Genomic DNA, 25,146 nt, shown 5'->3' with positions numbered 1-25,146 from the left:
GTTTATAGCCGAGCAGAAATAATTCAGTTTGTACACAAATGTATATCAATTTTATATTTCATTTCTTATGAGTTTGCAAATTTTTCAAATACGCAATCAATGTATTATATATGGATTTATATGACGAGATAGACTGCATCTTGAAAATCAATGATTGATTTGCGCTCAAGTTTCTCGCATTTCATTTAGCATTGTACAGTTAACATAAACAATATTTCCTTCATGCCGGTGCATCTATTTTACATAACGTCTCATCAATAGTAATATGTAAAATGTATTTTCTACTACTCTGACCATAGTGAGAAATACCAAATTCCATCTTGCGTATAGCCTCTTATAATTCTTGTTTGCAAAATGAGCAATGGTTGAGAGTATAGGAATTTAATTTTTCCTAAGAAATAAAAAGATGAAACACACATAAGTGAAAAACGCTTATTTAAAAAGATGAAACATTTCACAGAAAATGATCACATAATAATTTGTCTATTGTAATGTGCAAAATAAATGATATTTATTAATTGAACCAGATTTCCATTCAAGTTACTAAAAATAATGAATAGATGTTATTGATATTTGTAAAACCAAGTTTTGACGCAATGCATTAAAATTTTTATAAAGATATTTTTTAATAAAAAATTAATATGTGTATATGGATATACACGTATGCGCGCGCGCGTGTATTATATTATATATATGTATGTATTGTATATATGCTGCATGTATGTATATAGGGGAGACCGGGGCATCACACATGAGTCACAGAGTACCATGGGTCATTGACTGTTTATAAGGTAATCCAGAGTGTTTAGATTAATATAACTAGTACAATACGATTCTTACTTTGTTGCCTATGTTTTAATTGTACCTAATAGATGGTAGCGATTAAACTCTGTTGTCTCGGGATATTAATAATTTTTGTGTTGCGAAAGTAATTTTTTAACCACTTAGCGATGCTTTAATAGTTTTTATGATAAAAAATATACATATTGAAGGTCAGTTACAAGTTTCTATGCATCTTCTCATCTTACTACACTACAAGCAATATCATATCTATCATTCATTTTTTAGATATATATATTTCACCGTTCTCCATATCAAGAGAATTCGGAGCACCATGGATCACACTACACTAAACACTCATGAGGAAACAATAATGCAATACAAAATATATGTGCTAAAGTGGCATCTTATAAATCTATAATAGTAATTAATTTTATTTTCCCTTCATAAGTTTTGTATTCAACTATTTATATTCAATGATCAATATATTTATAGGTTTACGGATTTTTTAATTCTATTATAGTTATATAATTATTAGTTGTAGAATTGTTTTATTATATTCACTGATCACGTTAAGACTGTGTAAGTTAATTCAAAATTTCTTTTCAATTTTCACTGTTATTTTTTTTAATAAACCTAGCTACTTCTTACGTATGACCCATAGTGCTCCGTTATAAGGCATCTTAGATCATTTCTTAAAAATTTTAAATGGCCTTAAGTTATAAATGTTCTACTTTTTCCTTGTTCAATTAAAAATTGTAAAATTTGATGTATTAGAGAATTGTAAAAATTCTAGAGTATTAGAGATTTGTAAAAATGGTAAAACTCTTTTACGGTGTTGGAGAATTAATATTATTCAAATGTTAAAAAATTAGATATTTCAACATCTAAAATAACGATGAGGATCTAATGTTACTAACGCGGTATCAAATACCGGATGCATTTTAGCGATCTGCGGGTAGCGCTCCACGAAAAAACTTCCGTCATCATTGCCGTCGTCGCCGTCGTCGGACAAGTTGGGCGTGTTTCCGACGGCGCTTAAGCTCACCGCCAACAGGTGTGGGCTTTACAGGTGTTGGACCTCCTGGCTGATAAGAAACGCGCCCGTGACGTCAGATTGGCGCGGGTAGAGTATATGAGTCGACGCCGTGGAACGTCCACGTCACTCGTTCTTGAACCTCCTTCGTCTGTTCATTCCATCAAGTCGTTTGCCGCAAATTTTTCGCCTTATCGCGATCGGCGCCCTCATCAGGTATCGTGCAGATCATCGTCGTCAGGTTATTCGAAGGTTCTGCCGGAATCTGCCGCAGCGCAGAGAAAGATTCCGCGCGACTCGATTGGATTTCCGCAGGTAAGCCAGATGGGTCGGCTTCGATATAATTCGTCGTCAAGATTGATTTCGTGCACCGAAGCAAATGGTATGCACGACGATTCGGAAATCTCTCAATTACCGAAGCGGGTGGGTAAATAATTATAAAAATCGAGACATTCTAATTTTTTTCGGATATTTTTTTTTTTTTATAGTTTTTATGTATTTTTGACACTTTTATATTATTTGGCAAGTGTGTGAGAATTGATTACGGGATCAAGATAGATTTATCGATAAGATCGACATACGATAAGATCGATCGTACCTTCGGCTTTTCCATGAAATTTATCTCGAGCTCACTACCAGCATATAAGTACTTGTTCAGCGCTGAGACTCGTTTGTCATGTTGTTCTTTTTAAAATAAATTTTCTCATTCAGTCGTTCGTCTTTTCATGTGCAAATTTGAAGGAACAATCGCGCGCTCGCGGAGCAATACGAAACGTACGCTCTACTTTCGTTATGTAACGTACAGTTGCGAGGTCGCGTCGCTCATCAGCCTATGGAAATGTTAATTTTGGGATCTACGTGCCAACCCTAACGTTATCGAAGTATTTTTTTTCCGAGACGGAATCAATTAATTACGACTGATTCATAATATTTGACGGTGTTAAAGTGAAAAGGAAATTATCGCGTTTTATTCATAAGCATGTTAGATTGAAAAATCGAAGAGATTACACTTAACACAGTTAATTTTTTCTTTCGTGAGTAAACAAGAGATAGAATTTTCAAGCTTGTGTTACAAATTGCTGTTACAAATTATTGTTAGTAATTTTATGTAACAAAAGTTAAACAACAAAGATGATGCATTAATTTTTTATCTTTTTTACATTTTTTCCAAGTATTATACACACACACACACACACACACACACACACACACACACACACACACACACACACACACACACACACACACACACACACACAATATACACAAAATAGAGATACCTCTTTTTCTTTCCGTCATTGTTAGATACGATTGATGACGATATACATAGCAATAGTGTTAATAGCGAATAATTAAATCAGTTCTCATCGATAATAATTAGTTTGATTATCAATGAAAATCGAGAGTCACAAACTTTGATTTATTAGTACACGTATTTAACATTGTATTTACCGCTTATCTCATTAACATGATCAAATAATATATATTATATATATGTATATACCTACCCAGATAACAAAACGTTCCTTGGTACAAGAAAAGAAATAGGTGTTTAGCACAAATTTCTCTTCAATTGCCATCATGTTGCTGTCACCAGGACAATATTTCGTTTAGGGCAACCTAGAGGCATTATGCGGACAACAGTTGTTTGCGCAAACAAGCGGAAATGCTGTAGCAAACTTATTGCCATAAATATTGCTACAATCTGTTGGAAATCGTTTTCGTAAAATATTTAGTCCACATTTCTATCAATTGAATGGAAATGGAGCATCGTCAAGCAGTATGCGACACCGCCACCAGAGGGATGCATCGATTTAATTTTCTCGATTTTAAGAAATGACCCTCGGATTCGTCATCTGTCCTTCTTTAACATTAAATGTCCGAGGCATCAGAGGCATCCGAGCGACGTTTCCGAACGCAGCCATAGAATAGAATAAAAGACGCAGTATTAAAAGATTTTTTAGCTGTGTTCTGATGAAATAATTTTTCGAAATGAGCCCCAAGGGCTCTAAGATGACAGCATAGTATTTTTTTCAAATTTTTACCGAGTAAATGAAATCTGATACTTTAAAATGTTATTACGCTAATTGTCACGCTTACTGAGGACTTCGATTACATTTCGTCCACGTTCGGAAAGCTCGTTCAATTAAAATGCCCCCAGATTATTGATAACTTATGAGAGTAAGATTTTAGGCGGAAACTGTTTCCGTCATGTTGCCCTGTGATTTCTAACAATTTATTATATACGATTGGTTTATAAGAGGGCAAGTATTGCCCTCAAGTTGCTCATAAGAGTTAGTGGCAATAAAAGTCGGTAATCTAATAGGTAAAATCGGAAGCCGTTTTCTTAAATATTGAAGGCAACTTAATCAAAGCAGTTTCAAGCAAATTGACAGCAACTTGCAGGCAACTTGCTACCTGGGTATATATATCACTTATATATTATATATATATATATCGATTGTCCTGCCTTCATTAAGTTGTATTTTGTTGTGTTTTTAATTTTTGTTGCGATTGTATATACATCGATTATAGGAAAATTAACTGATGATATGTACTAGTAAAAGAGAGCAGTGGAATAGTTGTTTTAGAATTAATTTAAGAAAGAAAAAAATTTTATATGTCGCTTTGCAGTCTGGAACGAATCATTACTTTAACTTTATGTAATTAATTATTTAATTATTATTCAACGAAGATGATATCAAAATGATTGATAATGAATAAACTAAACAATGAATAAATAAATACCACGCGCGGTCTGCCATCAATATCAGTACTGTTAGACTTTGATCGATTAGAATAAATTTAAGCTTGGCTACGATCATAATATCTGCGTTTTACATAAAAAGATAATCGTGTTCAATAAATTTGTTATACTAGCATATACATGGAAAAAAAAATTAAAAGTATCTTCCAACTTTTCAAATGTAGCGTAAGAAATAATATTTTTATTACCTGACAAAAATTTATTTTTAGTCTATTTTATTTCCGCTCATAACATATGTATACTCATTGTACATAATTCATAAAATTTATTTGCTTATTTATTTTAATTTTTGATATCACTTATAGTTGGAATCTATTATAATAATAATTTATTAAGTAGATCAACCAATTTGGAATAAAGATCACTGCAGGAATATTATGGATATAATTTAATTTTTTATAAAATTGTACTATGTGTGTTTATGATCATATTTATATTTCGCTGTCGTATAAATAAAAAAAAAATGAGAAGTACGGAGTGTTCAAAAGTCATATTAAATGCAATTGCTTGTTTTACAAAATGTAAATCCTGTAAGTTGTTGTTTTGTTCTATACGATCCATACAAGAATGTTGTTACATTAAATATAAATTAAAAGTGTGACACAGTGGAAATACATTTGGTATAAAGTATGTAAATATATATATATATACATATATATGCGAGTGTGTATTCATAGATATAAATATGTAATTATGTAATGACTACGGTATAACTTCAAAGCATTTGTAGTATCAAATAGACTGCATCCTATAAGTCTATGTATATATTAATTTTTAAATTCAATTTTTTGTTAAAAAAGAAGTAATTATAGATATAACAGAAACGTGACAATAAATCCAAAATAATAAAATAAATAAAACAATAGTACTAATTATACAATTGTAAATAATAGAAATGGATTTTCTTTGAGAAGAAGAATTAATAGAAAATAGATCAATTCGCGTTATTTCTACTATTTATCTAGTAGCGTTTTCGAGTGCAGTGGGTCTGAACTCAACCCAGGTTGGATTAATGTGTCACATGCTTTACTTTGATTTCTCATTAGACGAGATCGATGATATTATCGTGTTAAGTAACTTGAATAATTTCAAAACCCACTGCACTCGAAAACGCTATAAAGAAAGTTTTAAAAGCTTTACAATGAGCACAACAAGATTGGAAATAACGTTTTACTATAAATCCTTTAAAATTGTTATTTTAACAATCACTATGGAACATTTTCCTAGACAAATTTCAAGTATAAAATGTGATACATAAGTTATAAAATTATTAAAAATAAGTATTTCTTTAATGATCAAAATTTATTTAACCTTCAACTACAGCTATACATATAAGAAAACTACATCTATATAATTGTAAGTGTTATAAAGTGTCTTGTTTAAAGTACAGAATATAAGCGAACCTCCGTCTTACGATAATTGATAGAAGAAAGTTCAAAGTTTTTTTTTTACCTACGACTTAGAACTTTAATCACTTGTATAGATTATGCAATCGTTCAAAAATTTTCGCTTCGGATTTAAATGACCTGTTGCTGTAGTCGAGGATTAAATACGACATTAATAATCTCTAGTATATAATATAATATATGGTATTTTATACAATAATGTCTTTTTAATTTAATAGCGTTAGACCTATTGGCACGATTCCACTGCGCACATAGTAAAATATCTATTATCGCTTATATTTACAATACATAATTTATATTTTATATATAACATGTAATTAATTAATTAATTAATTAATTAATTAATTGATTGATTAACAGACTTATTATTTACATATTCATATACTCTTTTTATAAATTGTAATTTCCATAAGTAGAAACGTACATTATAATTACATGATTACAATTAAGTGCAGTTTTTAAATTGAATAAGAGCTACGTAATTCGCATTATGAAATTGTTTCGCTCTGCACTTCGCTTTACTACTTCTTTTATCTCGTAGTCGAACAATTTTACAGCAGTATTTGTTAATCTCTTAAAAAATAATTTGTCAGTTAAGATAAGATTTCGTCGTAAACGTTCGCATAAACTCAATTAGTTGCATAGAGTATTGCATCATCAATCGAAACTTTTAGCGATGATTGTATTGTATTATGGAACCATTTCGATATCACGTCTATAGATAGTAATATGTAACGTAGATTGTTCACTTTTTAGTAACAGAGATGCTGATTCGACTGCGCTTATTTTTTAACAACATCCAGTAATCGCGTATTACGAGACTTTGTTATTTTCTCAAAGAGAGAAACATTACGACACAGTCTCTCGTTTTCTACAAATGGAAGGACGCGTTGCCTACGGCGACCAAGCAAAAGGGAAAAAAATATGTCGATTGCGATTAGACTAAAATCGATTACGTAATGCAAACGTGTAAACCACCGGGGAGGACGTTTAGCCACTTGTAAATTAACGCGGTTGTAATTAATGTATAGGCTGCTAAAAACTCCAGTCGCAGAGTACGTGTGTCTCGCCGATGAGCGAGGAATTACGTTTGTGTGCGTGCAATTTATTAAAATTTACTACTCTCGGGAATTATCGCCGAGGTTGCTGAGGATTTTTGGTAATATCGGAATGACTCGCTTCGTTATCGCCTTATCGCATCGCCAGCTGATAAGGTGCAATCGCGACTCTCAAAGATGATACCTCGTACGTTTCATCGCGCGATATATCAAGCGATAGAAAACGCGAACTGACTTTTCTACTAATAATAATAATTTATGCTTTCTTTAGAACTGCCTTCAGAACTAATTTCAATAGCCCAAATATGAAGTTTTTGTACAGAATGTAAAAACGTTAAAAAAAAGTCTTTATATCCAATTTTGTAATAGAAATTAAAAGAATTTCACTTTCCATGTATATATAGTAAAACACACTGTAGTTTGTAAAATTATTCTATTTTCTTATCGGAGAGCATCTAATTAATAATATTTCAATGTTCAATCATAAATAATCTTATTTTTATTTTTATTTTTATTATAAAAATTATACATATAATCTATTGTTAAAGTGAATATAATTAATTGTCTTTTATACTTCTGTTCATATTAGGTTCTTAGGATAAAAATCCGTTAAAAATACGAAGAGTAATCTTCGAAGCAATTTCCAATTTAAATTTCAACACCTTTCGCGCTGCAATCACCGAATCAACGACTGTTTAAGCAGTTGCTTATAACCGCGTTGAAAATGTCATCTGAGTAAATAAAACGCAGAACGATCTCGCTCCATCGTTGTGACGTTCGTTTATGTCATACAGGTTTGTACATGGATTAGTTGAAGCACGTTAATTACGGGTGACGCTAAGTTAGTGCGACTCTGGAATCTTACAAGCATCGAATATATTTGCAACCATCCATTATTTTGCGATTTCACATTCATCGTCACCAAAATAAATTAAAAGCACAATCAATCTATATAGGGATACCAATCTTTTATATAGAAAGACAGAGAGAACATACAAAAAAATAGACTACTGTTTCTTTCTGTCGCTGCAATACGTTATAATATCTGTAACTAATTTTTTTAACATTTTCCAATTTAAATATTCATAACCGTTCAATTTATAGAATTGTCACGATGAAAAATCGAGAAAATCGGAAGCTAGAAACTACTGCAAATTACTACAAATTCGCCTACGTATCTTAGATTAAATCATCATTCTCACCTTGAAAAAAGATGAACTTATATATGAAAGAAGTTACATCTAATTTGATGATTAATTTTAGGGGGCACCGAACTGCAGTTTTTTTCCTGCTTCACGGTATCTATTGTTGAGTGGCCAAAAGGAAGTGTTAATAAGTCATGGCACGAGCTAGTAGCGGAGCAGTTATGTTTGCAGTGCAATCAGATGGCGGCACGCTAAAGAGGAAGAGGCTCCTCGCACCTTCCCGATAACGAGCCATGCCGCTAAGTCAGGGACTGCCTCCTTGCTCCTGAGTCCTTCCTTGAGTTGCGGCGAGCTATTGCTTGCAAAACGCTAATATTAGCCGGTGTGTTACAAATGCAGCTGAAATAATGAGTTTCGCAAATGAACAGAGAAGCTATAGTTGCGTAGCAAATGCATCTCAGCACCGTATATTGTGTGTATGAATATTAATATTATATAAATATTAATAAAATTAAGATACGAAGAGAGATTAAATTAAACGCGCGAGAATAATAAAATAATTGTCAAGTACTTAACATGGGCATGCGCGTGTATGTATGTGTATGTGTGAGAAAATATCGGCTTTTATGAAAAAATAATTAAAATATATACGATGAAGATTGATTGAGAAATGAGTTTTGAAAAAATTGAAAGTTACAGGAGTAAAAATTGAGAGTTGAGAGAGTTGAAAATTGAAAATTGGAAGAGAGAGAGAGTTAATTTAAATATTTCTAAAAAGTCTCGAAGCTCTTTCATTTTCCCAAAGTAACTTTCGAGAGTTTTGCTAAACACATGAACCGTTGATATAATACGCGTTTAAAATTACGTTTTAAAAAGTCAAATTTAATATTTTTACTATTAAATTTGTGCTGACCGTTTTATAAATAGTAATTTAATGTGTTACTCTTAATTCTACGCTTCTATATTTAATGTTATAGAGCAAATATTATATAATGCGAATAAATATGTTTATGGATAAATTCATTCATTTTTCTGTGCGCCAACAGGTTAAAATCTTGCTGATCAGTTTATCCATGTTTTTCGTGTCATTATACGCAATGTACGCTATCGCTGTACATTATGGTCCGTATTCAGAGCGCGCTTTTGTCGATAAAAGCGCGCTTTTATCTCTGAAATTCTATAATATGCGTGACGTAAAGTATAGTATGTTAGCGCGCTAACATCGTTGTAAGCGCATTCTGAATACGGGCCTATATATACGGGGTGACCCATTTTAATCTATCACCCCAAATATTTCCGTTCTCTTGCATTTTACAAGAAAATATTTCAGACAAAAGTTATATGATTTCAAGGGGGCCATAAAATTATACCATTAGTTTGACCTTGGATAGTCGCTTAAAGATCACATGAAGATCACCTTCAATTTCTTAAACTAAACCTACTATTTTTCATTACATATCCTTATAGCTTACCTCGAGAGCTTTTCAAAACTATAATAAAATACTTTTTCATTAAGTATTTTTCGAGTTGTAAGGCTCGAAAATGAGAATCCAGCCGGCATTAGCATTACGCAAGTTATCCGACCGAGGCTAAAACCTCTTGAATGTTATTCAGGATGATGTCTTGGATAATCGGATTTGTCAAGATCAAGGCCATTGCAGGCTGTACCTCTTATTTTCATTTTTGCACTAAAAATTCATTTTTACGTAAAGACGAAAATAAGAGATACAATCACCAATGGCCTTGATCTTAACAAATGTTATCCAGGACATGATCCTGAACAACATTCAAGAGGTTTTAGCCGTCGGTCGGACAACTTGCGTAATGCTAATGCCGGCTGTATTCTCATTTTCGAGCCTTACAACTCGAAAAATACTTAATGAAAAAATATTTTATTAAAGTGTTTTGGAAAGCTCTCGAGGTAAGCTACAAGAATATGTAATGAAAAATAGTGGGTTTAATTTAAGAAATTGAAGGTGACCTTTATGTGACCTTTAAGCGACTATTCAAGGTAAAACCAATGGTACCATTTTATAGCCCCCTTGAAACCATACAACTTTTGTCTGAAACATTTTCTTGTAAAATGCAAAGGAACGAAAATATTTGGGGTGATAGATTAAAATGGGTCACCCTGTATACATAATGACTTTCACGCGATAACGATTATCACGCAAAATTTATTACGGCTATTAGCAAACCTTTTTGTTTAAGAAAGTGACATTCAGCACACGATGTAAAGAGAATTTCCGTAAAAAAAAATAAAAAGAATATAATATACATATAACACATATTATAAGTACATACATTATATATATTACAAATTATTATTAGTGATGAATGTATTTCGGAAAAAAAACATTCTTTCAGATAATTCATGAAACAAAGGTGTATATTCTATTTACAGAAACAAAGTAAAGGTGTGTGTGAGACGCTTATCTTAATATTAAGACATTGATAGCTTTTTATTTATAAACAGATAAATGTTATAATGAAGCCTTAAATAAAGCTGCGAATGGATAACGAATCATTATTAATTCCAAATAGATTTCATGTAAATGAATTTTTAATTTTACAATAAGTCATTGTTATCGAAATACCGACTTCACGTCATTAGAAGTTGTCATTAATCTTAAAATATTTACTGGTAGTTTTAGGTTATTTACTCTTTTTTAATATTTGCGAACGAGATCCTTTAAGACTAAGGGTTACAATACACCGATATGAGTAATTATTAGTTATAATACTAATATATTTATTATGCGTGTATAATATAATTACTATTTTTATTTTATCAAGGAAACGTTAGACGAGGAGAGAAAGAAAATGTGGAAAGAAAATTCAAAATTTAAGGATGAAGCGCTCGCTATGAAGAGAGCTATCCATCGACAGTATGGTAATAGTAGACACTGTCATGGAGTTGCTCTCTTTGTGGATGTCGCTTGAGTCAACGCTTCAATGAAATTAATCTTTTGCATCCTTACAAGCATAGACTACAAGGAAGAAATAAGAAAGGATAGTTCTAGCACATTTATATATATTTAATACATTTAATTTGTCCTATATTAATAATTTTTATGAATGTCTACCAATTTATATGTATGTTTTTATATCTGATAGGTTATTAGATATAAATTAATATAAGACCTTTTGATAGCTCTCGTAATATCTACCTTTTTTGTGTGGTAAATATAAATTTTTATTTTATTTCTACCTATAATATTCAATCTGTATGCTGAATGCTATCGAAAAACTGATGCAAAGATATAACTTTTCCATAGTGTATACTGTATTGTACTTTATTTGTTTTGTATTCTCTCTCTCTCTCTCTCTCTCTCTCGCTCTCGCTCTCGCTCTCGCTCTCGCTCTCGCTCTCGCTCTCGCTCTCGCTCTCGCTCTCGCTCTCCCTCTCCCTCTCCCTCTCTCCCACTATCTCCCTCTCCCTCTCCCTCTCTCTCCCTCCCTCCCTCTCCCTCTCTCAAAATGGACTAATACTATGCAATTGTTATTGATTAAATAATAATAAAAATCAAAGAATAATATAAAAAATTTACCAAAAATTAAAATTATAAAATATACAACCTGTAATATAAGCTAATTATCTGCTCATTATTGATAACAAAGAATGTAATAATAGGCCAAAGACGAGCAAAACAATGATTTTTATATATATATATATGTATATGTACAAGGTATCCGGAAATTAGCGCATCAGAATATCATAGCAAGATAGAGCGGACTAAACTAAGTTGAAAAGTGCTGCACTATTTTGCAATTTTCGCAATAGTTAACGAGATATTAATTATCGCTGAATATTGGTCTTCAATAATTTTTTACTCAAATACTATCAACTTTTTTATAGAAAAACTACAAGAGACAAAAATTGTTTATTTTCTTCTCATAGAACTTTAAGAATTTTTTCAGAATTATTTATCATCTTTTTAGTACTGCATTTTCTTATTTTTATATGAGAAAATACGGTATTAAAAAATTCTAAAAAAATTCTGAAAAAATTCTCAGAACTTCATGAGAAGAAAATAAACAATTTTTATCTCTTGCTGTTTTTCTGTAAAGTTGATAGTTGAGTAAAAAATTATTAAAAACCAATATTCAGCGATATTTACTAATAATAAGTAATTAATATCTCGTTAACTATTGCGAAAATTGCAAAATAATACAGGACTTTTTGACTCAGTTTAGTCCGCTCTATCTTGCCATGATATTCTGATGCGCTAATTTCCGGATACCCTGTATATAAATTTAATTTAAAAAGCCAATATATAAAAAAAATCAGCGAAATTAGTTTTGATTTACAAAAGTCTTCTTCACACACACACACACACACACACACACACACACACACCCAAAATTTTCAAAAATTAAAGTAAATTTTACATTTGCGGGATCTAAAGTATTATATTAGGGCTGCGTTCGGAAACATTACCCGAGTGCCCTCGGGTATCAACTTATCTTTATTTAACATTGGATGAACAACAAGAATAAAACGATACACGGGGGCACTCGGGTGATGTTTCCGAACGCAGCCTAGGTGGGAATATGTATCAGCCATGTTGGCTCCTGGAAGCTGGCGCATTTTTCAAACCTAACGATTAAATACACGATTCTGTCAATTCAGAAGTAAACCTAAAAGTATTGTTATGCGCACAATTTAACAGTGCCAAAGTTTTATTTGCAAATGAATAATATAATTTCGGAAATACACATTTAACATTGTTACGTCCTGCCTTTCGTAGAAATATAATTCCTCTTTCTTTTTTTTTGTCTTTTCGTTTCGCGCTAAATTATTTTTCCTTATTTAACCTCACGTCGTCTATCTAAAACTTTCCTATTAATTAATTGCGGATATTCCTAGCGAGAAATTTATTCGGCGTAGTATTATTCCGTCATGCCGACATCGCGTGACACATGTATCGCGTAGCGCGAACCAATCGAAGCACCCGCGAAGCGTTTGCCGCGTGCCGATGCATTGCGACGAAATTCCGGGAAGGATAACTCCGCGCGGAGTTAAGGGGATCCTACAGCCGTCTGTATTACCGGCTAAATCGTAATTTTTGTTTAACAAATACTTTTTTCCAGGGCTGGGTAATCATTTAAAATGCCAAATATAAAATACTTAAAAAAATGTATTTAAAATGTAAAATGTTTTTCGAATCCACTTTATATGTAAAATGGGTAAATAGATATTTTAAATAGTTTTCAAATACAGAATGGTTTTCTCTACATACATTTTAATATACATTTTTTTAAGTATTTTACATTTAGCATTTTAAATAGAATTACATTTTAAATGGCATTTTAAATGCAAAAATACCCAGCCTTGCTTTTTTCCTCTTTTACAGATTCGAAAATCCTTTTCCAGGATTAAAATATACGCATTAATACGTGTCTGTGAAGTGGAGTTTATGCCGAAAATGTCAAAAAATTTTTCTTAAAATTTTAATTTCGAAATTTTTTGTCATTCTCGGCATAAATTCCACCTCACAGACACGTATTAATGCGTATATTTTAATCCTGGAAAAGGATTTTCGAATCTGTAAAAAAGGAAAAAAGTAATTGTTATACAAAAAAATTACGATTTAGTCGATAATATAGACGGCTTTAGGATCACCTTAAGGCCATGGCACACACATTCCGTAACAGTAACCATAAGACGTACCGTAAGAATCAGCCAATTAGAATTAAGAGTTTAAAAGAATTCTCTACTGTGATTGGCTGATTCTTACGGTACGTCCTATAGATACTGTTATGGAAGGTGTGTGCCATGGCCTTTAGGGCCTTTAGGGCACAAAAAACTTAAGGCAGTAAGACGTAAGCAGTAAGGAAATCAATATGTTGGATTCGCTACTGCTTATGTTGTGGCCTTACGGACTCTACTGTGATTGGTCAATTCGCTTACTGCTTACGTTTTACTGCTTAAATTTTTTTGTGTACCATGGCCCTTAAGTCCGGATCTACAATAGGTGCTGGAGATATCGTGTATATATTCCCAATCTGTGCATTTTATAAATCAATTATAACTTTATCTGTTGATGTCATGTTTGTATGAGTAAATTCTTTTTCCTATTTTCTTGATAAAAATTTAAGCATCCAATTCCTTGTTTTGGTGAACAAAGTCTTTTTTTATTAGTACAAAATCGGTAAACGTTTGTAGACGCCGTATACAAGTATATTATGAAAGCGTTAAAATATGCACGTAATCCGACACATTCGTTAAACATTGTTCTAATCGTGAAAAAACGTGCATATATCTAACCTACTAGGGTTAAGATCGAACATTGTTCACGTTTATTTTGGCCAATAAGCGATTATTTGTGCTGACGCTTTTACTGCCCTACCTCGATGAAATAAGCATTTGTGAGCACGAGTATGACGTCACGGATGATGTCATGAACAACGACATATAGGCTGTGTTCCAAAATTGATTGCCAGTGCTGCGTGTATGTCGTCATAAGTGCATGCTACCAATAGCGTTCTAATTTTAGTAAGCATGCTTTTCATGCAAACGCAGCTTTCATTTTGGAACAATATTTTGAGTACTGTTAACGTATAGCGACTTCAGCGAAAAGAAACAAATAACCTAGAAGTATGAAGAGAACCCCATACAGAAAAAATTTTTATTTGAAATCATTATAAAATTAGCATTCGATTCTAGTGATGAAGAGTCTAGTGATTCGGATTCAGAATTAGCCGAAATTATATATAATTATTCAAAGTATGAATAAATAAATGTGATTACAAAAAGCTGACTACAAAAAAATTATAAATCTACTCACTACTTCTTGCTTTCTCAGCATCTTCTACCGAAATATTTATTTTAAATTTAGTATTACTCTCAGCATCAATTAAAATTAACTCCTCCATCTTTTCCGCCATCTTTGTGCTGTAACTTCTGATTGGTTTTCTACCTTGATTCACTCGGTATTCTTTGGATAGCTTTGTACATTGTCGGAAAACGAGTGCCAATCGGATGATTGCCTGGCCATAATCAAGAAGAAGAAGAAGAAGGAAAACGAGTGCGAAGAATAGAAAAAGATAGATAGCTACAAGCAGATGTGTAAAACCTGTGTCAAAGAGGTTAGAAATTGTTCCGAAATCTCGGACAAAGAGAAAATGAACTATAGTTTTAAAGGATCGGAAAAAAACTCAATTTTTCCAATTTTTCCGTGAAATTTTTCGGTTTTTTTCCTCAAAGGGGGAAATATTCATTTTAGAAAAATTCACGCGTGTTCGTAAAATCTACCACTTGCTTCTCGGTTTGTTTTCCGCAAGAAGACTAGAACTAAGGAGGATCAACTCGTGCCAATAGCGGTAGTGGGGGTGAGGCAAAAAGTGGCGACGGATAACTTCCCCCACTCTTGCGCTTCATTAGTCCTCTCTGTCGCTCTATATGTATAGTTGTCGCTCTATCGTTCTATAATCGTCACTTTGTCGCTCTTATGTCGAACTTTCACACAATGCGCAGTGCCGCTGCACATCGTGTGAATAGCCGCGGACGTTTTTTGACTCACCCCCACCACGCGAGTTGATCCTCCTTAGTTCTAGTCTTCTTGGTTTTCCGTAAAGAAAATAATTGCGTATAGGGTACATAGCGGGATAAGTTAACAGAAATTTTGAAATTGTATAATATAAAAGATCGAGGTCGCATAATGTATTCGATAAAACATACAAAACATACACTACTGCACCATTAATGTAAGAATTAAAAATATAGAGTCCAAACATTATGTTTATATGATAATAGTAGGTCTAGAAAATAATTTGGATTTAAACTAAATTCGTAACAAAATATTTGAAAAAAAATAAACTACAAAGAGAAGGTAAAAAATTTTAATAAAAATAATGCTACATAATTTCATAGATCGCATTAATTTTATAAAAGAATTTAGAAGTTACTTATTATTTTTACAATAGCAAAAACAGCAATTTTTTCAAAAAACTAATTTTTTGGAAAGAAACCGAAATTTTTCTGGTTTTTTCCAGCAATTTGAAAAAAAAGCGGGTTTTTTAAACTATAAAATTAACAAATTACAATTACACAATTCAGCCAATTGATCGACTTGATATATTTCTTCAGGTGTTGTTGTCACGTATTCTAACGCTTTTTGCGCATGCGTTCATACGAGAGAGCAACATCTGTTATCTCTCTCAACCCGCCATTTTTGGTCCAAATTCGCCAAACTTTGATTATAGGATCTCTAATACATTGGAAATGAAAATCCGTAATATCGACCTCGATCAAATTCGGCCTAAAGACATAGAGAGTGGACTGCGCAATCAGTATCTAAAGTAGTATTCAAATATGGTCGACAATAATGAGAGAGAGGACCGTGGAAGACGGCCAATCTTTCTTTCATTCTCTCTCCCATTACATCGTTAAATGAAAAGAGATAGAGATGACCGTCTTCCACGGTCCCTCTCTCTTACTTTTATTGATCATTTTGACACACGGATCGCGCAGTCCATTCTCTATGTCTTTGGTTCGGCTGTCACTCCAGAGTATCCCGGCGATAAAAGAATTTTCTTAAAATTTCAATTTCGAAATTTTTTGTCGTTTTCAACATAAAATTCACCTCATAGACACGTATTAATGCTTATACTTTAATCCTGGGAAAGGATTTTCAAATATATAAAAGAGGAAAAAAGTAATTGTTATATAAAAATTACGATTTAGTCGGTAGGTAATACAGACGGCTTTAAGATGCAACTTTTAAAGGCCCTGCAGGAGGTCCCGGGAAAATTCCAATTGGATCTTGTTCTGGATGAGCAGACCTACAATTTGAAGGGAATAATGACCTATTTGAACGCTTGGAACCTTACTAAAATCGACCTTAAACTCGAAATTTGGTCATTCTTTCACATTAATCAAGCTGTATTTCTTAGGCGTATATCGTAGAGCTAAATGAGTTATTGCATCGTGTTCAGCGTGTTCACCAAAAAAACACTAGACATTTAAAAGCCGGTTTAAGCCATTTTTCATCAAATCAAACATGTATTAAGGAAAATCGAAACTTTGATTTAAGAATCGTTCACTTAGCGACCTCTAAATCTTAATATTTTTTGATAAAAATTTAGGGGTGTTCTTTTGGCATGAAATGGAAGCTTTTAAACTGAGGCCGATTAAAAAAAATATTCTCTTTTTTCCTTGTCAGTCTAATATATATATTATATATACGAGGGTCGTTTGAAAAGTCCGTGCAAAGTCAGAGAAATGGCACTACTGGCGCGTATCAAGGTTAGATTTAGTTAGTAGCATCTCTTGGAAGAACACACACCACGTTTTAGCCAGATCGGTCTATTTGTTTGTGTTTGGCATTCATTTGAATCGAGGAAGTCGAGTGATTTTCAAAAACGCACCAGCTCACACCTCAGCAGTTGTGGTCGCAAAATTAATGGAATTAGGGTTCCAACTCGTTTCACATCCCCCCTATTCTCCAGACTTGGCTCCCTCGGACTACTATTTGTTCCCCAATATGAAGAAATGGCTGGCGGGAAAAAGATTTTATGCAAACGAGGAGGTGATTGCAGAAACAAATGGCTATTTTCAGACTTGGACAAATCCTATTATTCGGAAGGGATCAACAAATTAGAGCAGCGTTGGACGAAGTGTATAAGCCTAAAAGGTGACTATGTTGAAAAATAAAAAAAGTTTACCCCAAAAAATTAAGTAGTTTTTATTTTTGCACGGACTTTTCAAACGACCCTCGTATATATATATATATAATAAATAATATATACATGAGAGAGAAGGAGAAAATATATATACATAAAAAAATTATATATTTAAAATATTTTAAATAAATTAATAAGCCAATATATTGTCTATTTTTATTTTATAAATTAGTTTGTTGATTATTAAAGAAGTTTCTAAATAGCAAAAATAACATAAATTATCAGAAAATATAGACTGCAGATTTAACAATAATTCCATTCAAGGCTAGATTGTACCAATGCGGAATTCAGTGCTATTTAAAAGGTTAAAGGTTTCTCGAGAAGGAATATTATCAAAATAGCGGACCTCTTCAAGAACACCTATAATAATGACTCCCTAAAAAAAAGATCTTAACAAAGATCATGCAATGCGAAAAGACTCGGAGGCGCGTGCTCCGTTTTTAATTCGCTTCACTAGGAATCCATGGACAGAACGCCGGTGACTGATGTTAGTAGGCCGGCGTCATGCCTGCTATTATTCGACGCGAGCCTCGGAAGAACCGATCTCAGTTGCGTGATAAACGTACGTGGAGCACCCAGGTAGGTGAGCGTTTTGTACGATCAAGCTTGATGGATTCTTCTGTCTGATGTGGAAATAATGATCGAGCTTTACTCCTCATCGAGTCCTAAATAAGTGTCATGTCATCAAAGAAAAATATATTTTTCATTTCTTTTATTATACGAACAAAGTTTAGTAGCCATCGGTTATTCTTAATTTTCATTATTTTTTCCGTTCCTTATTTCGCGAAAAAATTGACGCGGTGTGTATATATATATATATATATATATATTCGTGTGTGGAAAATGTAATGTAATGTGTAATGTATTCAGATTCAGATATTGTCATCAGTGCTTCTTTATAAATATAAATACTATGTAACGGCAGCTGTAAGTATGTATATAATTAATGTATTATACATACATGCTGCTGTCAATTATATGATACATCAAAGAAGAACTTAAGTTGGCCTGGATGATCGCCTTTTAAATTTAATTGCGCTTGACTTGCGCAACGTATGTGCCTCTGTTTTTATTGAGTTAGCTTAATATCATATTGGCTACGTTTACATCGTGCATTTAGGCCGCGGCTTATACAATAGATGTCCTTGTTTAGCCTATAGGTTAAACAAAGACACCTATCGTATAGGTCGCGGAATAAACGCACGGTGTAAACGTAGCCATTGGTACATAAATGCATCCCGATGCGCAATATATCTACATATACTCTCGATAGCCGAGTCACGGCTGTTGGTAGTAGACCGAGACTACCATTAAATCTCGAACACTATAGTGCATATTTCTGTTCCAAATGAAAAGTGTTTCGCACGTGTGAGTGTTTTCAACATTTGTGAATAGATTTACCTTTCTCGATGTAGTCTTTTTCGATAAAATATGAAAATAATAATGCTGTTTTAGGAAAGATCTCAGAGTCATCTTGATATTTTCCCGGCAGAATTAAGACATAAATAATAATAATAGTAATGTTTAAATTCTATTTATAAAGCCTTACGAAAAAAAAGTTAAAATAAAAGTGATAAAGTAAAATATAAATTTTATGTAAATTTTACCGTGGAATGTTACTTAATATAAAAATATTCTTATAATCGAAAAAGTTGAACAGCAAAATAAACCATATATAATGATCAAATTATTGCAAATAAAATTATACTTCTAAACAACTTCTAGACTAAAATATCAAGTGCAACTTGATAAATTGATGTATAATATATTATTCCTCGTTTATATGTCCTCGTCACTTTTAAAATTTAAAATACATAAAGATGTAATTTTATAGCATTAATAAATTGTTCTTTTAATTTTATAAAAGTTGTTCTTTGTAATATAGGTAAAAATAAATAAATGCTTTTAAGAGATCCACATATGTAGCTGTATAGCGTATCTAGGTGCAAATAAGTTGCCACGTTATTCTTTGTGACAATGCAACAAACGCAATTTTCGCGTTAGCGAAATAAATTGATAAATTAGATAGCCACAAATTTAATGTTACAATATGAAAATGGGTAAATTTATGAATTTATGCAGCAGAAGGGAAATCGAGAAAATGAGTTTGCGCTGGATTCATGAGAATTTAGAAGCACCAACGTGCGACGAGGAGTGCAGCGATATCGACGACAGTTGCAGCGACGACAGCTGTGACACGGAATTGTCTCTCCAGGAGACGGATGTGACGAAGAATGAAAAAGATATCGCTCGCGATGGCCGAAAGAAGAGGGAAACCAGAAGAGCCCCGACCTCGACCGTTACGTTCGACGGGAACGGGTATAATCATTCGGATTGTATTTAAGAGTACGATCCCTTACGAAAAAATACATCCAACTTAGGCGTTAACTAATTGCTTGCATGGCGGTCCGCCAATGACACTCAAATTGAGTGTTAATCCTGAAGTTGGAGGTTTATTTGGTAGTTAACACTCCCCGTTATTTATCTCGGATCTATAATAGAGTTCTAAGCCTTAAGCCATAAGAAATGGGCGAATCACAGTCGATTATTCTCCTCGGATTCGATTATAATTGGTCAATTTCTTACGGCTTAAGGCTTAAAACATCTATTGTAGATCCGTTGTGTACTTTTTCGTAAGGGTATTATATTAAACAAAGAGAGTTTTTGCAATACCGTTTATCCAGATACGGTGAATGCTAAGGTCAGGTTATCTTCTTCTTAACAACTAATGAAGAAAAAGATAACGTGACTTTTTTAGCGTTCACCGTATCTGGATTCACGTTATTGCGAAAACTCCCGAATCTTTCAAAATAAAATGGAAAATTCGGCTAATTTGTGAAAAAAGGAATAAATCATTGGCTACTTTGTTTGTATTTCATGTATGAACGTTCTAGTGACAGTGAAATGTGATAATTCGCGTAAATGGATGATGATTTAGTATATATTTATTGGAACAAGGTAGGTAGATATATAAAATGTCTGTCTCTGTCACTGCAAAATACACAGCGAATGCGTCTGTCTACCTAATCGTCCTCCAGCACACGTTATAACGTATATTCATTGATCACTTGACTCGATTAACTTTCTGCTCTATATCGCCACAGGGTCAGGAGGTGCACATGTAGTTTACGTTATTAACGGTATCAAACGAGTTCGCTCGACGTCGTGAGGCGTCGCGACTACAATTCCATATGCGATGACAGCTACGCACGTCACATTTACGATAGAAATAAAATTTCGTCCGAATTTGTGAGAACAGGGAAGATCGAATTATCTTTGTCACGTTCTCTCCTGTGTGTTGAAAGAAAGGTTCTACTTTACGCGGAGAAAGAGTTTTAGTTAAGTTGAATATATTTAAGAATTAGTAAGTTGAATATTAAGAAAATAATATTGTACATTGAGAAAAATGTTTAGATAAAAATAGACGAATCAGAAAGTTATGATTACACCAATCAAAATTTCGGTTATCACACAATTAGAATTTTAGAATTTAACCAGAAAATTTTAATTTGTCCATTTCCAATCAGAATTCCTATTAATCTAATCAGACATTTTTCTCGGTGTAGAGAATTAGATTAATCTACAATATCCGCATAGTTATTACTTTTTGTAGTCGTTTCAATATAGTTGATTGAAATTATTTTTAAAAATTATACACGTAGTCGCAGGCTGTACCCCAGTAAATAGATATAATTGTTATATATAACATATACGAAATATATATCAATTTACATCTTTATGTAGCAATTATATATTCGTGCATGGTTTATGCTTATAGGATGGAAATAAAATAATTTGACGATAAAGATACGCTGAATAAAAAGTACCTTTTTCTTGACATTTCGCGATATTTATCTAAAAAATATAAATATAAATACAAGTTTTTTTTAATAAACAAAGGCAAAGTATATATGTGTGTGCATATACATATATGCATATAATATATAAAGAAAAATAATTGCATCAAATTAATATCCCTAGTAGCACAATATTAGTTCATCGGCACAACATTGGCCCAACGTATCCCCAATGTATGCCAACGTTTAACAAATGTTTCGCCAATGAATTGTGTTGCTCGGGACGTATCTTTTATAAGTGAGATCTTTTTTTCTGTAAAGAAATTTCTTTAAAGAATAAGAAACAGAGGAAAAGAAACTTACTGTTCGTTTTTAAGCAAAAAAAAAAAACTATTCAAGAACAATTTTGATAATTTCCTCTAAAATGTATAAACATTCAATATTTTCGCATAGAAATTAATTTTATTTACACGTAATATTATTGCAATGAATATATCGCATGACTATACATAATTGAAAGCATGTAAAATTAATCGTATTAACGTACGTCTTCTGATGGCGACTGAGCTGTTCGCGTAACTATAATCTCGAACAAAGCCTATTGACATTTCGTTTCCTCTTCCCCGAGAATCGGTTTAAAATTAACAAAGTACGTACGGGAGAACGCCTACGATATCGCGTGGTGTGCTTCATTCACGGGGCTTGCTGACCTGGAAAAATTGGCCTATATATGTATTTTGCAGCGTGTATATAAATGTACAAACAACCTTTGCAGTAACAAAGAAAACCCTAACGTCTAATGGCTTAAGAAGTGTAGTACCTACGTCAGAAGAGAATTATGTCAAGACTATACTATGTTAAAAATGCATAAAATATTGAAACAATAAAATATTAATTTAGCGTTCACAATAGAAATAAAGTTCCGTCAAAGTTAATTTAGCATTTAAAAAGAATTTACTTTCAGTTAATTATCGGTGAGAGATACTTATAATTGAGGGGATGGACGGAATAAAGGCCTAATTACAAAATCTTGATTTTGATAAAAATTAAAATAACGTATTACTTTTTTATTATACCACAAATGGGAACAGTATTAAATATATATTTATATAATGTCTTTGAGAAGTTACATGTTATAATATTTCTCTGTTATGATCAATATTTAAAAAGTTATTTGCAATTTAAAAAAATGCACTTAGTCCCTTTTTCCGAATATTGATTATAATATTGCAAGAATCGACAGAAAGAAAAAACTGAACAGCAGAAAAGTTTTTTATTTTCACATTCTTCTGGAAGGAATATAAAATGAATATGAAATATATATACATTTTACTTTTATTTGTACAAAATAAATTGAAATAATGTTCAATCATCATCTGGTGAGTTTTCGTAAGATTTTTTAACAAATATATTGTAATGAAAACACATTATTGTCGTACCATTTTCATTCAGTCTCTGGTAAAAATCTCATTAACAGTTTTAAATCATTTATACCCTTTTTCCATAGATTATATCATTTTCAACACCACAGGACAATCGAAACACCTTCATATTTAACTAATGTAAGCAACATCAATTCTTCGTTTATTTGCGCTAATCTCCGAAAAAAGGGCCTAAGTAGAATTGTGCCTTTATTTCGCCAATCCCCTCAATTATTGTTAATATTTTTATTAAAATTAATTCGCGTGTATAAAAGAATATTTTTCAAAATGCATTAAATGTCCTGTATTAATAATATCTAGTGAAACTAATTCGTTATGATACTGTTGAGGCTTGTATATGCTTTGACAAAAATTCGAACTTTTCATTAGAAATTCACAAGTTTATTTCCTATTTCTGCTCACGTTACATAACATGTAACGATACGTCGATAATCCATGGACTATTTGATTGCAATTGTAGAACGCCACGCAACAATAAACGTAACTGCAAATCACTCCAGTACACACCTTACGTAATATGGGATCCACGACAACCAGCAAAAAATCCTATCTATAATTGCCGGATAATTAAGTTGTACTGTCGCACTGGATATCATCTAGCAATTACGCCGTCGGGACGAGTAGAAGGATTATCCGGAAATAAGGAGCCATATGGTATATTTCCATCACACTTGTTAAATACTAAAGTCAAGTAAAATAAAAAAGTTTGCAATATATGTATATATGTTACATATGTATTTTACAACATACAATCACTGTTAAAAAAGATTTTTATTACACACACACACACACACACACACACACACACACAAAAGCATATATATATATATTTGTGTGTGTGTGTGTGTGTGTGTGTGTGTATACACATATACACACTCTTGCAGATCTGCTTTACGCAACACCGGTATCTTTTGGCGTTATTAGAATACAAAGCATCGAAACGAGGCTGTATTTGGCTTTCAACAAGAAAGGGCGGTTGTACGGAGAGGTAAGATGGCAAAAGAAAATTAATATGAAACTATAATATAAAAATGAAGAAGCGAATAAAACTCTCTGCAAATTTTCATTATATTACGAAAGAAGCTTTTACAATGAAAGAAATGTAGAACAATACAGTTAGCACGAGTTGTCGTTGTGCTATGCTATTCAAATCCGAAAAATTTTATAATATATAGCACTATGAAATTCCACATGAAGTTCCACGTGAAATTCCTTTGTGACCTTTTCACAACGTTCTAATTCTTACAATAATTTCTCTCATTTAATTCTATATAGATAATATTTTTAATAATTATACCTCTAAATATTATATATCTTAAAATCCAGATCGATTGTAAATCTAATTTGTCTAATTTTGGTTTTAGATAAATATGACTAATGAAAATACCGAATGGGAACAATGGAGTATTGGTTCCTACGACGCGTTCAGATCGCGTAAATACGTACAATATGGATGGTGGATAGGAATAAAGAAAAATGGACGAACAAAGCCTGGGTCGAAAACATTTTGGGGACAAAAGGCTATACAATTTTCGGCTATTCAAGAAGATTAATTGATTAATCTGAAACTTTAAAGATACAAACACGCTTTATAGGGTATATATATATATATATATATATACACACATATATGCCTCTTATTTCCAATAATTCATTCGTTACGTAAACTTTCTCGGAAAGAAATTCAGGATGGTGATGAACGAGTGTTCTATGAGCTCCGATGATGTCGTATAATAAGAGAATCATTCAGACGAGGAATCGATAATCATCGAACAGTAATGTTCCAATAGAATATAATGTTTATTATAACACTGTTACTCAACATAATGGGATACTCAAATTTGGGATTGTGCACTCTTTTTGTATACTTAAACTAAAACTTGCAAGTTGCAATTTCTTATTCGTAAGATACATATTTGTTATTACATGTCAATCGGTACATCAAATCATTAAGTAAGACGAGTGCTTACGTGTACTTGAATCGTTTCGTAAATAGCAGAAATTATATGATTATTTTGCTTATATCAT

At 32.4% G+C, this 25,146-nt stretch overlaps 1 protein-coding gene across 1 annotated transcript; it reads left to right on the top strand.

The window, feature by feature from the left end:
* Positions 1 to 18,385: 18,385 nt before the first annotated feature.
* LOC108725369 (fibroblast growth factor 1) lies at positions 18,386 to 24,855 on the top strand. The gene is made up of 6 exons (XM_018452363.1): positions 18,386 to 18,458; positions 19,962 to 20,198; positions 23,579 to 23,772; positions 24,003 to 24,106; positions 24,483 to 24,718; positions 24,751 to 24,855. The coding sequence occupies exons 2-5, from the start codon at positions 19,981 to 19,983 to the stop codon at positions 24,669 to 24,671; spliced, it is 705 nt and encodes a 234-aa protein (XP_018307865.1). The 5' UTR covers positions 18,386 to 18,458; positions 19,962 to 19,980; the 3' UTR covers positions 24,672 to 24,718; positions 24,751 to 24,855.
* The last annotated feature ends 291 nt before the right edge of the window (positions 24,856 to 25,146 follow it).

This window comes from Mycetomoellerius zeteki, unplaced genomic scaffold (genome assembly GCF_001594055.1).
Source record: "Mycetomoellerius zeteki isolate Tzet28-1 unplaced genomic scaffold, Tzet1.0 scaffold344, whole genome shotgun sequence".
In the NCBI taxonomy this organism is placed as follows: Eukaryota; Metazoa; Arthropoda; class Insecta; order Hymenoptera; family Formicidae; genus Mycetomoellerius; species Mycetomoellerius zeteki.
Note: the sequence above shows the minus strand (reverse complement) of the source record. Positions and strands in the feature narration are given on the sequence as shown.